At 36.9% G+C, this 17,212-nt stretch overlaps 1 protein-coding gene across 1 annotated transcript; it reads right to left on the reverse strand.

The window, feature by feature from the left end:
• Positions 1-8,493: 8,493 nt before the first annotated feature.
• On the reverse strand, positions 8,494-14,415 carry LOC306883447 (tripartite motif-containing protein 16-like). The gene is made up of 6 exons (XM_079438720.1): positions 13,760-14,415; positions 13,206-13,301; positions 12,892-13,125; positions 11,961-12,120; positions 11,787-11,834; positions 8,494-9,606 (listed from the first exon to the last, which is right to left on the reverse strand). Exons 1-6 carry the CDS (start codon positions 14,330-14,332, stop codon positions 9,083-9,085), a joined length of 1,635 nt encoding a protein of 544 aa, XP_079294846.1. The 5' UTR covers positions 14,333-14,415; the 3' UTR covers positions 8,494-9,082.
• Positions 14,416-17,212: the final 2,797 nt, after the last annotated feature.

The raw sequence follows: 17,212 nt of genomic DNA on the forward strand, positions 1-17,212 counted from the left end.
AAGATATCCCTCTTTGGAATTTGGTTGCTAGGGTACTCTGTTTGGTTGCTATGGAGTTGCATGATGAAACTGCAAAGGCTTCTTGTCACTATGAATGATATAAACCAACTCCCATGCATCTGTGACATTCAGAATGGAAGATATCCCTCTTTGGATTTTGGTTGCTAGGGTACTCTGTTTGGTTGCTATGGAGTTGCATGATGAAACTGCAAAGGCTTCTTGTCACTATGAATGATATAAACCAACTCCCATGCCTCTGTGACATTCAGAATGGAAGATATCCCTCTTTGGATTTTGGTTGCTAGGGTACTCTGTTTGGTTGCTATGGAGTTGCATGATGAACCTGCAAAGGCTTCTTGTCACTATGAATGATATAAACCAACTCCCATGCCTCTGTGACATTCAGAATGGAAGATATCCCTCTTTGGATTTTGGTTGCTAAGTTCCTCTGTTTGGTTGCTATGGAGTTGCTTGGAGCTGCCAATGATGAAACTGCAAAGGCTTCTTGTCACTATGAATGATATAAACCAACTCCCATGCCTCTGTGACATTCAGAATGGAAGATATCCCTCTTTGGATTTTGGTTGTTAAGGTGCTCGACAATGGTTGCTAGGGAGGGGCTAGGAAGTATTGAGGTGATTCATGATTGGCTGTTTGCTGCCCCGAGTCAAACGAGACCACCCTCATGTTTCTATGACAATTCAGTCCGGAGATATCCCTTTGATCTTTTTCAATGAATGTCTATGGAACTTGTTGCTAAGGTTCTCTAAATGGTTGCTAGGGCGTGGCTTGATGGCTTCACAATGATCCTGAGATATTGATTGGTCGTCTGAGTAAAATGAGCCCACCCCCTTATCTCTATGACACTTTGATCCAGAGCTATGTTCAATACAAAATCCCTATGCAATTTACCATAGTAGGAAAAACGCGCTGTTTCATGGGCCGTCCCTCACCATAGTATGTCAATGGGGCAACTTTGGGGGGCTGTAGTGCCCCAGGGGTACAACTTATACCCCACTGCAGGGTATCTTCTTGCACAGCTTGATAGCCTCTCCAAATGTGGTGATTCACAAGTTTCTACGAAATTCTCGCTCGGAGCTACGAGCCGTCAAAGTTGGCCGCAATGCATTGTCTATGCGATTTTTTGCCCGCTTTTTTGCCCCTGGGGCAAACACCGTACCCCCGATCGCTTATAAAAGTCATAGCACAGGTCTCCTCAATAGGGCGCACGATTTGACGCCTCATTCGTTGGTCTGTGACAAAAGCTGCGGGAGGAGTAGCGCGCCGAAGTTTGTACGGAAGAAGAATAATAATAAGTATGAAGAATAATAATAGTGAGTGCTTTTGCAAAGCACCCCCTAATAATAATAATAATAAGTATGAAGAATAATAATAGTGAGTGCTTTGGCAAGCACCCCCTAATTAAAGAGAGTCTTTGGACTAGAGCAGTTCTTATTAATAATAGCTGACAAATGTTGGCATTTTGCTTTTTTCACTGCTTTCTGATATTTGAATAGAGTGTCCTTTAAAATCTCAAAAGAAACATAAAGCCTGTCCTTTTTCCATTTCCGTTCTGCTCTTCTACAACATCGCCTAAGAGAACGAATGGAATCGTCAATCCAGGGTTCAGAACGAGTTTTAGACTGAAAAGTCCTAAAAGGAGCCACAGCATTTAAAACGTTTGAACAGGTGAAATTAAACCTGGAGAGGAGCTCCTCAACACTAGCATCACAGGAAAAATTGACAATAGATGGCATCACTTCATGAAAAATTGATAAAAAAGAGTCTTTAGTAGTGGGAGTAATACACCGAGAAAGGCGGCCACAAAATGAGACTGTAGGTGCAACAGCAGAACATGAGACAGTAAACATAACAGTCTTATGGTCAGAAAAGCCATTTTCGCATATTTCTAAATCAGTGATACTAAGTCCATGCAGAAGCACCAAGTCAAGTATATGGCCACCCTTATGAGTGGGAGCATTAACCCCGATAGAAAAATCAAAAGCATTTAGTAAATGGGTAAACTCCTTAGCTATGTGATCATTCATGCAACAAACATGAACATTAAAATCGCCGAGTACAAGAACCTTATCATATTTCGGAGTCACATCACCCAGGAACTCAGCAAACTCCGTTAAAAAGTTCGTATTAGATTTTGGCGGTCGATAAATTACCGCTATCAAAAGCGGATCGCCAAGTTCCAAAACAAACAACTGAAGTTCAAAGCTGTTGTAGGTACTACTCGCCACTGAGCGACAGATGAAATGATCTTTAAAAATAGAGACAAGTCCGCCACCCCGACCAGTTGTGCGTGGGGAATTAAAAAACAAACATTTAGGTGGCAGAAGTTCAGAGAAAGGGCTCAAATCACCTGGACAGAGCCAGGTTTCAGTAAGAAATAAAAAATCCAAGTTTCGAGAGGAGAAACATTTTTTTAAAATATATAAAATAAAAAAAAAATATTTTTTTTGTTGGTATTGTGAGTGCGCACAAATACAAGTAGACCCTTGACAGGTCCGAATGATGTATTACTCTTACCTTTATCAAAAAATAAATAATAAAAATAAAAAATGAGGGTGTATGCTATTTTAATTTGTTTCCACTGAAAGCAATGCAAGTGTTTGCGCTGGTGCCTCCATGTCCTGCAGAGCACGCTTTAGCTTCCACTCGCCGCACAAACAGATATAGCCTAGGCTACACACATTATTATTATAGCGCAGGTTTAACATTTAAACATTGTTATATACTTGAACTGTTTTAGTATATCTATAGATTTTATTTTAGGCAAGTCGTGATGATATGAGAAGGCTAAATTGATCAAACATAGGCTATGATCAGCTCATGCCGCTGGCCGCTTCGTCGTTACTTTAAAAAAAAAAACTTATAGGCTATTTAACAAACAAAAATGCTCCAAACGTCTTTCTAAATTAACCTAATAAAAAAACAAAACAAAATATAATAATTTTGCCATTACACACAAAACTGAAATATTTTAATAGCCGAAACAGTAGTATAAACTCTTTTAGGAGAGGAGGGGGGGGGCTCGGGTCGGTAATTCTGATAAGCTGTCGGACATGGGTCGGGCTAGGGCCTAAATTTGAGGCCCGTGCAGGGCTCTAAGTCATTCTAAGTCCACAATCCCATAGACCCCAGGAGCATATATACCCCCCCCCCACCCCGTAACAAAAAAAAGGTAGGCTCCCCCAAAGTCCACGGTATAGATCGAACTTAAGAGCACGTGACATTGCAGAGCTATTTGGAGTTTGCGAGAGGACAATTCGTTATAGAATGGCACAAAATGGTTTAAGGTTGAGGCTCTTTACGGTACTCGATATTACAAATTTAGTTTCTGTGTTTACATATAAGTTTATCAATGAGTCAAAAGGGATTTATCTCATTTTGCAAGTACATTTTGTGCAGTCGTGGCCTAATGGTTAGTGAGTCCGACTGTTAACTCAAAGCTTGCTGGTTCGATTCCAGTACCGGCGTGCGGCAGGAAATGACTGAGGTGCCCTCGAGCAAGACACCTAACCCCCAATCGCTCCCCCGGGCGCCACAGTATAATGGCTGCCCAGTGCCCACTTGTGTGAGTGAGTGAGTGTGCGCGTTTTTGTGACAAATCAGGACATAGATTTGTATAATAACAAGGGTATGACACGTGTTACAAGGAGAAGGTGACTTTTCAGGACATTACCCCATGTCCCCACTTTTCAAAACCCTTATAAATCACACAGAATGGAGTGTATTGAAAATCTGAAATAGCAGAAAGTCTCCTGTAAGGGGTAGGTTTAGGTGTAGGGCAATAGCACAAGCAGTTTGTACAGTATAAAAACCATTCGGTTGTGAAAAAATAGCAATTTTTACATATGATTTACAGTAGATTTGAATAAATATAATCAGATTTTATTTATATAAACCTAAGACAAACTAATCTAACACATGAACACACACATTCACACGTTGCAGAAAGAGAGAAAGTGAGGAAAGGATGAGTTTAAGAGAATGGAAATGTGAAATCCCAAGTTTAGTTGTATAGTTGCATAGACCTGAACAACCATCAATCACTTATTTACCCCTCGTTTTGAGTTTCTCAATGAGGCTAAGATTTATATATATATATATATATTTAAACTCAGCTTTCAGACCGTCCCATCTGGACGTCTTGACCAATTAGATACTGTCCTTGCTTGGGGTATTGCTTTGTTCCTCAACCCCCCTAATAAATCAACTTGTTATCTGTTCAGTCAGAGGTCTGAACTTTACAGGCTCTTGCAAAGTATACTTTTAACATCGATTTCTATAACAAGACTATGATACATTTGACAAAGAATTGATTGGAAGAAACATTTAAAGCATGAATTTTCAAACTCATACATATCAAACATGCATCTGAATCCTTCAGCTATTCAATAATGATTAAAAAGACACACATATTATTTGATTAAAACATGATATGTGGGTTACAACATAATATGGGGTTCTGTATAAAAATGTCCTTTTAGGATGATTTTATGTGCGTATGAAAAATAAAGTCTTTGTGTGGTTCGAAGGAGAACGAAGGCATGTTCTTTAGACAAAGGGATTTTGGTTTGGTCTGTCTTCTATGTGTGGAGACCCCCCCCCAAGAGAGTCTGTAGCTCGTGATTTCCTATCACAGGTTTACATGTGAACATCAGTCTTGATTACTTGCAACACATTTGACGGTCTCCTTCCTGAATTGGAATTATCAATAAGTGTTCTTTTGTCTCAAGGTTGTAAGCAATTCTGTGAAAGAGGCTTGCTGGTTAGTTTGCTTGTTAGGAGCCAGGAATCTGATTTATGACGTTGTCCTGTTACAGCTTTGAGGCCTCTCTGCATTCCAGCTCCTCAGGTTTCAATCTTCTGATGCATCTTAAATTCGTCTGATTCTGTCTCTGATATCTTACACCTATGACAGTACATTGCTCTATATCAAGAGTGTTATTGCCATATATGCTACTTATAAGGCGATATATAGCATCATTTTCACATACACTTCTAGGTGAAGGTATAACTTAATAAAATAGTCTATATAAAATCCCCCTAGTAAAAATTGTGTATCTACATATGTTAATAATGTTTTTGGTATTTTATTGCAACCATATATAAAACTTCTTTAAAACATACACACACACAAATCTGTGTTTATAAATGCTTTTGTCGTTAAAAAAATATATAATATCAACATGTATTGTCAGGTTTTCAAAATATATTACACATACATATACATACAAATTAACCTTTTACTTCTATTGAAATTCATTACAATGATTAAAAAGTTTAACTATTAATAAGGTCATAATCACAGTAAAACAATGCTCCTCGTTACCATGGATATGGTTTATAAAATAAAATAAAAAATAATAAACTATAGAATTTAGAATAAAAAATAGTGTAAACACATGCAGAAATTATGAAAACAACCTCTATGAAAGTGATTTATATTCCCCAGTATTTAATTTAAGTAATAACAGCAACGTTTTATATAACACAATTCTGAGTCAAATATGATATTTGCACTTTTATGAGAGTATGTAAAGTTTAGCAGCGTGACAACTCTGTTCTCTCAAAGTTATGAACAAACGTTCTTCCAGTAACATTAACAGAATATTCATTCAAAGTTATCTGATCTTTAACAGCGTTCTCAAAACTTTAGCACAAAAACATGATTTATACGTTTATGGAGAGTTCTGAAACAGCTGGAGGTTCATCTAAGATGGTTTAGAGAACATTCAAAATCAACATCAAACATATAAGTTTGAGTTTAATGTTAAGGAACTTGATTATATGATATTAAAGTCAAAGTTAATGGATTAAAGCACGTGTTGAAGCACGGATGAATGGAGATTAAAGAACGGCACGTGCTTGATTGATCCTTTAAACCTGATCTCTGTGAACGCGCTCTGCATTCAAGTTCAGAAATGTGTTCTGATTCATAAACATAAATACACAGATTTGTAAAATACCAATCTTTCTTAGTATTCTCATAAACACAGGTTATGTCTAAAATGAAGGCGAACAGTTAGGAGAAAACAGATGTGGATCAGTATATTAGATTCTTTCTTCTTAAAGTGACAGCAGCCTAAATAAACCTGCTGTGGAATGTTATTAATGTTAATCAAACAAAAGATAAAGAGAAAATAACTCTTTAATAAATAACTGTCCTTTACTAAATAACTGTTGTAGCTTGAAAAAACTCTAAGTATTCTTTAATGGATATATATGTGTGTGTGTGTCATTTTAATGTTTATTTATTTTCTATGCTTTTGTTTTCCTTCAATCCAGTTAATAATTGCTATCCTTGTCTTTTTTTAGGTGTTATCACATCACAGAAGTAAGTACTTTCAGTCTTTTAGGTATATATTTATGGTCAGTTAGGTTTTATCTGCTGTTGTTCATGAATTAACTGAGTTGTTTATGTGCATCATCATATTACAGACCCGTGCCTGCTGGATTAATATGATTTGAGCAGATACCAAAGCTGATTCCAAAGCAATACGTATATGAGGTTAGCTTCTTTAATATAATACAAAGTGCATGAGTGCAAATTATGCTAAAGATATCGATCATTAATGTGTTTTTTGTTGTTCTACAACTAATCAGTTCTTTTCTCTAAATCTCTTAATCCTGGCAGGAAAAACAGACAGCTTGGAGAAGGTATGTGATGACTTTGTTTGGCAGAAAAGGATGTTTTAAAGGGATGTTCTTGCCAAAAATCTAAATGATCTGATCATTTATTCATTCTTATACTGTCCTATGACTTTTTTTCTTCAGATAAATTCAACGATTTTTAGAAAAATAATCCATCTATGTGAGACCATATAATGCTAGAGGAAGGGACCCTTAAAGTTAATGCTTCAAAAACGAGAGCGATGTTGTGAAGAAGATGTCTTCAGCAGATATTTATTCCTCCTCATATGAATTACTGTCACAATTGCTGTGTGTGGTGTTTTTAAAGCATCAAATATGGACTCACAGGGATTGATGATTTTTCTAAAAATCGTTGTATTTATCAGAAGAAAGTAATATACATGGAGGTTAGCATGAGGGTGATAAATGATAAGAGAATTTACATTTTTAGAAGGACTACCTCATTAAATGAAATGGATTGTCAGCAAATTAAAAACAATAAATAAGACATTCTTTATACAGAATAACATGGAATCTCATTCTATATACTCTTCCCTCTTTTCAGGAAACTGAGGTTACTCTTCAACACACTGCAGTTCTCCGTGGCATTGCTGTCCTGCTTGGGCACAACACAGAGAGGAAAGCTCTTGCGTGTTTATTTTCATGTTTTCTCTTGATTCAGCTGTTGTTTACTTGATGACACAAGTTGACATTGCAATACATGTCAAAGGAGTTAGACAGTATGAGCAAATGTTTTTGTTACTATGTAAGTTAAAGTATATTGAGTGTGCGTTCGTTTTATTGTTTTTACCTGCTCAGGGAATATTATTATTCTTAAATGCTCTTTTGTTGGTTTTCATTGCTTCTATTGTCCTCATTTGTAAGTCACTTTGGATAAAAGAGTCTGCTAAATAACTAAATGTAAATGTATTTTTTACAGTGCAGTAGCATTATTGTATTGCAATCATACAATTTTTATTTATGTGTTTAATTGATATAATAAAAAAATAACAATTAATATTTGGGAAATTATTAATATTCATAATTTGATTTTACCAGTGCAGTAGCATTATTGCAAGTATACCATATTTAAAATAATAAAATCTCATTTATATTTTGAAAGTATTATTATTATTATTATTGGTTTTATTATTATTAATATTATTGTTAAATACAGTTTTTAAATTTAGTATGAAATCAAATTAATATTTTGAAAGAATTATTATTATTATCAATTTTTATTATTATTATTAAATACTGACTGATTTTTTGTTTTTAAATAGTGATTTTTTTTACAATGCAGAAGTGTTATTGCAATCATAATATTTTGTGTTCAATTGATATAATTAAAAATCAATCATAAAATAACATTTATATTTTGGAAATTATTATTATTATTATTATCATCATTATTATTATTAAATACTGACCTTTTTACAGTGCAGAAGCATTATTGCAATCATACAGTTTTATGGATGAGTTTATTTTATATATATTTGATATATAATGTTTTGATTGCTTCTATTGTCATCATTTGTAAGCGGCTTTGGATAAAATCATCTGCTAAATAAATAATGTAAATAATTATTGCAGTTGCAACATTTCTTTGATTTGTTATGATTTAAATAATAATGAACTACTATTAATATTTTGGTCATTGTTATGTATTTGTATTATTTTATATGATTGAATAGTCTCTTTATTTGACAGCAGAATTATTGTATTTGTAGCACATTTCAACTGAATTAATAATTAAATGAATAAAAAGGATTATATTTCAGCTAAAGTCATATTTGCTTTATTTCTATGGTAATATTTGTTTAAATGAATTAAGCAAAGCCTGCAGATGTTTGAACACATTTGGACATGTTTTAATAAATAAAAGAGCTGATTTGACTGATTCAGTGAATATACAGTCATTAAAACATTTCCCTACTCAGAAGAAAAGACATATTTCAGGAAGTAAATATTCTGTCATGATCTTTCACTGAAGATCTCATCATAATTGAATGTCTTTACTGTAGTTAGAATGAATGTATTTGATTAAATGCTGTGATTTATGTCATATTTGATAACATCAGAAACTCTCCTGAAGCTGATTTCAGTCGATTCATAAATTTTATTCATAATTCATGCAGCATTCAGACATTTGACACATTCATCAGATGATTTGACATTGTGTTTTATTACAAACATCTGAGAAAATCAGATGAATGATAATATCAGGCTGAGTTTGATAGTAAGAATACAAATGACTGATGTGAGTTTGAGAAAAGCCCAGAAACACAGATCATCACTGATTTACTGTCTAGATGAGGATTTCTGATTCATGTTCATATTAATGTGATGAAGAGACTCTATAACATCTGTTACTGATTGATCCTGCAGCTCAAAGCATTATGGGTAGAATCTCTCATCGGTCTATTCTGATTCATCAACACAGTTTCACTGATGATCCAAGACCAACTCTAAACCCAGGATAGAGGGTCTGAGTGAATGTGGTCTGGACTGTGTGGATGAGGCTCATTGTGTCAGAGACGCTGTAGAAGGACAGAGTTCCTGCTCTGGGATCCACAAACACTCCTATTCTCCTGCTGATGGGCTTCACAGTGGGATCAGTCACTATGTTATTGTGTATGAATGAGTAACTGGAGGGAGAGCAGAACAAACTCCAGGACTGATCATTACATCCAAACACACACTCATAACCCCGTCCCTTCCTGCTGATGCTCTTATATGACACTGATATACACACACCATGATCTCCACTGCACTCAATCTCCCAGTAACAGCGTCCACACACACTCTCTCTACACAACACCTGAGGATACACATCAAATCTGTCTGGATGATCAGGATACGGCTGATCTGTGCCAGTGTTAGTAATCACTCTGTTGTTCTCAGACAGACGGAGGCGTTTATTCACTGTGTTCAGATCCAGAGTGAGCTGATGGGAATCTGATGGAGATAAAACACATCAGAATCAGGAATTATGAATCTGTCTGATCTTCTCATGTAACTGAACTCTTCAGGGTTCACAAGACCCAACCTATCTGAGGGGTGTCCTTGTCCCCCCTAAAATAGGATTAAAACCACACGGTGTACTGTAAACAATGTTTTATACTTAAAATAATTTGAGTAGTAAAACAACACAATCGGGGCAAAAATGTCATTTTGAGTCTCCCTCCCTTGACTCTCAGTGCTTTGGTCCAAATGCTTTCCTCTTTTATATCATAAACACAAGTCCGGTGAGAGAACAAGTCAATATTTGTGGAACTCCAGGCTGTCAATTGGCTATTTTATTCACTTAAACATTGGATGAAGTGATTATTTTCTCTTTGCGCGTGCACAGGACACAGTTTGCGCATCTGAGAGCGCGCGTCCGGTTTCGCGCACATTTCAACGGCTATTCGGCTGTTTAAGGAAGTGATGTCTTTGTTCCTCAGACGTTTCCGGTTAGTGTTGGAGCGCATTCAAAACAATGGCGGCCAAAAAAAAAAAAGTAAGTAAAGTGAGAGGATGTCTTTTGTTTAAATGCAGTACTGGTCAAAAGTCACACTATACATCACTATTAGTATTAGATTTATTACTATTACAAAATATTTATATTTTAAATAAATGCTGTTCTTTCATTCTTCAAATAATCCTAAAATTATCACAGGTTATAAAAAATATTAAACAGCACAATTGTTTCCAAAACTGATAATAAATCAGCATTTCAGAATGATTTCCGAAGGATCATGTGACACTGATATCTGGAGTAAATATGCTGCAAATTCAGATTTGATCACAGAAATAAATAATATTTTAAAGCACATTAAAATAGAAAACCATTATTTTAAATTGTAATAATATTTCAAAATATGCCTCTTTTTTGATCAATTAAATGCAGGCTTGATGAGCATTGGAGACTTCCTTCAAAAACATATTATTATTAATAGTAATAGTGCCCACACTTTTGACCAGTACTACTGTATGTGTGTGTGTTTACAGTAAATGTGCATAAAGACATGCATACCCACATATATGCTGTATGTAGTGTGTGTGCATTTATTAATCTGCATGTAGGCTATAGTTTAAAAAAAAAAAAACGAATATAGGTTTATGCAAAACATGGTAGCCAGCACTGAACTGCATTCATCTTGTTTATTTATGACCACATGATGGCTCAGATAGAGCACTCAAATTCTTTCTCGCACTGTTCCACAGCAACAAACTTGACCAAACTAAGCACACATTATAAAACGATTGAAATCAGTAATAATGGGATGTAGTGATTAGTTTATTAGCTTTAATTTAGTGTTGTAATAAACATGCATGTTCTGTAAAGCTGCAGTGAAACTATATGTATTGTGAAAAGTGCTGTATAAATAAATATGAAAAAGAACATTTGCATAGATATACAGACTGACCCAGCAATGCAAGTGAAATGTCCACTAAAAACCTCCCCAGACATCTTAGTGACAAACCATGATAAGATCGTAAGTGACACTGTTTGTCTCGCTTCAGTTTAACCAAACATAAGACTGATGTCATCCATTGTACGAACAAATGATCCCAAACGTTCCGCTATGCAGTTAACTGTAAGCATCCAGACAGCAATACATTTAACATTACCACCATCTCTCGAGTAAACGCACGCATCAATCAGAGCCGTCTGGAAATACCTTAACTGTTACGTCTTCGCTAGACTTAAATAGTACGTGCTTGTTTTGACAGATCTGAGATTTGAAGATGGCGCTACCGGAAATGCTTCAGGACCAGACATGCGCAGTAGCTTTCCTTTGTTATTGTTTACGTCCGGTTTTCATCATTTTGAGTCTGCGAAACACTGAAATGGTCTATTAATGTGCTTTCGCTCTACATTTGTAGATTCGTCGACATTTGTCATAAAATAACGCAATAGTCTCCCTGCTACACTAATAGTAAGGTTTTCCTCTGTGTATATCCTTGCAAGTAAATTTTAGCTGTATTATTTGTGTCCCCTTCAAAAACTGCTCTTGAGAAATTGTCCCCCCTACTGTTAGACCAAATTTACACCCCGTTTACATCATCAATTATAAACTCTTCTTTCTCCTTCTACAGAAGAACATGAACACACTCAGTGAGGTTTTCTGCTGGTTTTCTTACTGACTTACATTGTAGGAAGTGGTTCCTGTTCCAGAGATCAATGTTGGTGAATGTGACTGTGGAAATCAACAGACATGAACAGTGTGATTCTCATGATCCTGGATCCATTCCTAACACATTTCTAATATGATGTTCTCCATGATATGAGATGATGATGAGCAGATGAATCTGCAGGACTTTACCTATGTCTGAGATCTTCTTGAGCTCCTCTTTGCAGAAATCCTCCAGTTTGTCTCTCAGCTGATGGACAGATTCTCTCAGATCATCAAAAGAGACGAGAGAACTGAAGAGATCATCATTTACGTCTGTAGATTCAGGAGGAGCTGAGAGAGACTGGAAACTCTACAGAAAACAGAAATCAAAACTCATCAGCTCCACACTTCACCCAATAACCTGCTCCAACATCAGATTTGACTGATCTTTAGTAACTCAATCCAGCACTTTCACAGCATCAGCTTTATTCTTCTCATATTCATTACATCACATTAGAGCTACAGATTATAGTATTTGCTGCTTACACTATATGTGAACTTTCTAGGAAATAGTTTGTATGATAAAACATCTGCTAAGAACATAAATGTCCATCTAACATCTCAAGCACATCAATGGAGTCTGATTGTAGAGTTGAGTAGATTTGCTCAAGAAAAGTAGCTCAAAGGCTAGGATTAGATTGACCATTATTTATTACTTTAAAGCAAATAGAAACACTGAAACTTCAAAAAGATCCTTAAGACACACTCAGGTTTGGTTTCAGTACACTGAAGCATTGTTCAGTCAGTCAAGTAAACACAGATTATTTGTGGCAGCTTGCATTTTGGTCTTTTTTAGTAATTTTGAGAGGGGGAGGCAATATTGTAAAGTGAGCAAGGATGGACTGACTATACGGAGCAGTGGGACGCCGCTTTTACAAGTGATTTAAAGAAAAGTACTGACATAAGACCCATCTGAGCAAGATTTCTGGTGCTGAAACCTAAGAGGCGTCTCTTTTAAAAGAAGAGAGTCTGACTGATGATTATATAATAAGACACTCATGAAATGTTTCTCTGTGAGTCTCGTGTCACAGCAGGATCTGCTCAAGTCCACTATGATCCTGTTCTTCTAGATCTGTGTTACCTGCAGGAACTGGATGTGATCCTGTGTGTGTGAAAGCTGCTCCAGCTCAGCGTCTCTCCTCCTCAGATCATTGAGCTCCTGCTCCAGTCGCTCCAGTCGTCCTTCAGCTCGACTCACTGCTTGCTTTTCCTGATCTCTGATCAGCCGTATCAGCTCAGAGCGGCTTCTCTCAATGGAGCGGATGAGCTCAGTAAAGATCCTCTCACTGTCCTCCACTGCTGTCTGTGCAGAGCGCTGTTAGGACACACAGTGATTCAGGCTTCAGTGAGTCTGAACTGAGACTGAGACAAACTTCTCTTCTTCTCCAGACTCACCTTATGAGACTCCACAGCCTCTCTCAGCTGCTGGAGATCTTTCTCTCTCTGCTGGATTCTCTGCTGGAGCGTCTTCTGCGTCTCCTTCAGCTGCTTCTGCAGGACAAACAGATGATAGTGAATCTCACAAAAAAGGGCTGTAGATTAATAAAACTCTAGAAGGTATGATTAATCATTTACCACTATTGTACATGAATTATTATAAAGATCAAGGCCTGTTTCACACTGTAAGTGTAACTATCATAAAAGTTAACCTGACACATACATAGCTTCACACTGACAGTGTTTCTGTGTCTGTCACTGCATTTAGACTGATAGAAGTATATATATATATATGTATATATATGTTTCTTAATCAAGGCCTATTTTATGAAAGATTATGTTGATAAAGGTTTATGGTTCATTTTCAGCAAACAGTGAAACTCTTCCTGCAGCTGCTATTCATTTCTGCTGTCGTGTTCAGAGTGAATGCTGTAAGCTGTTAATATGGTGCTGATATAAACACATATGAAACGAGTGTCAGCAATATTTCACCAGTGTCTAGTGTTAAATACCTGTTTCTCTGTCCTCTGTACTGCAGCTGATACAGTATCATGGTTTTTATGTTCATCCACCAAACACAGCATACATATACATTTCTGATCAGTGCGACAGAAAACCTCAAGGAGCTTCTCATGTTTCTGGCAGATCATCTCCTGCAGTCGTCCAGTGGCTTCAGTCAGATTGTGTCTCTTTCCTTTAAACAAACTCTCGTGTTGTTCGAGGTGATTCTGACAGTAAGAGTTCAGACACACCAGACAGGACTTGACAGCTTTGTATTTTCTTCCAGTACAGACGTCACACTCCACATCTCCAGCTCCAGCAGGAACCGCACTTTGAAGTTTAGTCTTCTTCAGTTTCTCCACCATTTCAGCCAAGATGGTGTTTCTAGATAAAGCAGGTCTTGGACTGAAGGTCTGTCTGCACTGAGGGCAGCTGTAGACTCCCTTCTGATCCTCCAGATCCCAGCAGTCTGTAATACAGCTCTTACAGTAACTGTGTCCACAGGGAATAGCCACTGGATCCTTCAGGAGATCCAGACACACCGGACACAAGAACTCATCCTGAGAAAATCTGGCTTCAGCCATTTTACTGCACTAATACAGAGACACAAACACACAACAGCTCAACTACACTTCAGTTTCTGTTTCCCTGAACTCACGTGTTTCCTGTTTCCTGGTTCTATGTTTGAGTGACGTGTGCAAAACAAGTGTGTCTGTAAAACAGGTTCCTCATTCCTGAGTTTAGTTTCAACACACCTGACTGTTATTAAAGTAAATGCAAAGACCTTGACTAGTTTTTTCAGGTGTGTTTAATTAGAGATCAAACTAAACTCACAGGACAGGACAGGACAGATAATAAAATAATTAAAAAATAGAACAAGTACATAAGGAATAACAGTATACAAATTGACAATTGTATGTGCAACAAGTATATTGGGGGCAGGCATGGCCTAATGGTTGGAGAGAGTTGGACTTGTAACCCGAAGGTTGAAGGTTCGAGTCTCAGGTCCCGCAGGGATTGTAGGTGGGAGGAGTGACTGTCCAGCACTCTCTTCACCCTCAATACCACGACTGAGGTGCCCTTGAGCAAGGAACCAAACCCCCAACTGCAAATTCCAAGCATGGGACACCATACTTGGTCACATGACAATGACAATTTATTTATATAGCACAATTAATTTCAACTTCTGTCGACCAATGTGCTTTCCAGTAAGACTTTAAAAACAGAAAAACACACACAATGAACAAACAGTAAAATTATGACATCATTTAACTATGCCGTCAGCCATACGCTTTAGAAAATAAAAATGTCTTTAGCCTGGACTTGAAGATATTAACAGAAGAAGCTTGTCTAATGGAGAGTGGCAAGGCGTTCCAAAGCCTGGGGGCAGCAATACAAAAGGCACGATCACCCCTGCACTTAAGCCTTGACCTAGGTGTAAACAATAGATCCTGGTTGGAAGACCGAAGGGATCTAATGGGTTGATATTCAGTCAGTAACTCACAAAGATAGGTAGGAGCCAAACCATTTCGAGATTTATAAACGAGGAGCAAAACTTTAAAATCCACTCTAAAACAAACAGGCAACCAATGTAATGAGCGTAAAATAGGAGTAATATGCTCCCTCTTCTTGACCCCGCTCAAAAGTCGAGCCGCAGCGTTTTGAACAAGCTGCAAGCGGGATATAGCTGTCTGGCTAATTCCAAAATAAAGTGAGTTACAGTAGTCCAGCCTAGATAAAATAAAAGCGTGAATTACTTTTTCAAAATCTTTAAAAGAAAGAAAAGGCTTTGCTATAGAGAGTAAACGCAGCTGAAGAAAGCAAGCTTTGACTACTGAATTTATTTGACGGTCAAACTTTAAGCCATCATCAAAAATGAATCCCAGGTTTTTTACCCATGGTTTCAGACATGGAGACATCTCACCCAGATCCAATTTTGGGGAATCTAAAGATTCAGAAGGGCTAAAAACAATAATTTCAGTTTTCTTTTCATTAAAAATTAAGAAATTTAATGAAAGCCAAGCCTTCACATCCGCCAAACATGCCATAACAGACTCAAAACCCACAGAATTCCGTTTAACAGGCAGATAAACCTGAGTGTCATCCGCATAGCAGTGAAATGATAATCCATGTTTTCTAAAAATCGAGCCAAGAGGGAGCATATAAAGAGAAAATGCAGAGGAGCCAGAATGGAACCCTGGGGAACCCCACAAGGTAAAGAAGCATTTATCGAGTAATGTTCACCCATCTTGACTGAAAACTCCTATTTGCAAAATACGATTTAAACCAATCTAGAGCTATACCTCTTAAACCAATGCAATGTTCTAATCGATCAATGAGAATAGCATGGTCAACTGTATCGAAAGCGGCCGTCAAATCTAAGAGCACAAGAACTGCAAAATCCCCAGAATCACATGATATTAAAATATCATTAAGAACCTTCAAAAGCGCAGTCTCAGTGGAATGGCATTTACGAAAACCTGACTGAAATGTTTCAAACATTAAGTTATCAGCTAAAAAACTTTGTAGCTGTGAGAAAACAATTTTTTCCAGAATCTTGGAAATGAAAGGCAAATTAGAAATAGGCCTAAAATTCGTTAAAACTGATGAGTCCAGATTCTGATTTTTGAGCAATGGATAAACTACTGCATGCTTTAAGCAATCAGGCATAATACCAGATTCTAAACTGCGATTAATTATAATCAAGAGATACGCTGCAACATCAGTAAAAATTTGCTTAAATAAAAAAGGGGGAATTATATCCAAAGATGATCAAAAAATAAATAAAAATTCTTCACATGATGGAGAAGAAACCCCAGGGGCTAGACCGGCCGAAGGGTTGAGAGTAGCATTAATAATATTAAAGAGAGTCTTTGGACTAGAGCAGTTCTTATTAATAATAGCTGACAAATGTTGGCATTTTGCTTTTTTCACTGCTTTCTGATATTTGAATAGAGTGTCCTTTAAAATCTCAAAAGAAACATAAAGCCTGTCCTTTTTCCATTTCCGTTCTGCTCTTCTACAACATCGCCTAAGAGAACGAATGGAATCGTCAATCCAGGGTTCAGAACGAGTTTTAGACTGAAAAGTCCTAAAAGGAGCCACAGCATTTAAAACGTTTGAACAGGTGAAATTAAACCTGGAGAGGAGCTCCTCAACACTAGCATCACAGGAAAAATTGACAATAGATGGCATCACTTCATGAAAAATTGATAAAAAAGAGTCTTTAGTAGTGGGAGTAATACACCGAGAAAGGCGGCCACAAAATGAGACTGTAGGTGCAACAGCAGAACATGAGACAGTAAACATAACAGTCTTATGGTCAGAAAAGCCATTTTCGCATATTTCTAAATCAGTGATACTAAGTCCATGCAGAAGCACCAAGTCAAGTATATGGCCACCCTTATGAGTGGGAGCATTAACCCCGATAGAAAAATCAAAAGCATTTAGTAAATGGGTAAACT

This window comes from Barbus barbus (assembly GCF_936440315.1).
Source record: "Barbus barbus genome assembly, chromosome: 17".
NCBI lineage: Eukaryota > Metazoa > Chordata > Actinopteri > Cypriniformes > Cyprinidae > Barbus > Barbus barbus.

Bases quoted from the DNA above. Each gene is read 5' to 3' on its own strand.
- LOC306883447 (XM_079438720.1), bottom strand. From the start codon at position 14,332: ATGGCTGAAGCCAGATTTTCTCAGGATGAGTTCTTGTGTCCGGTGTGT. The intron at 12,121-12,891 runs GTAACACAGATC...TGTTTTCTGTAG, and splicing joins ATCACATCCAGTTCCTGCAG to AGTTTCCAGTCTCTCTCAGC. The intron at 9,607-11,786 runs GTAAGTCAGTAA...TATCTCCATCAG, and splicing joins CAGGAACCACTTCCTACAAT to ATTCCCATCAGCTCACTCTG.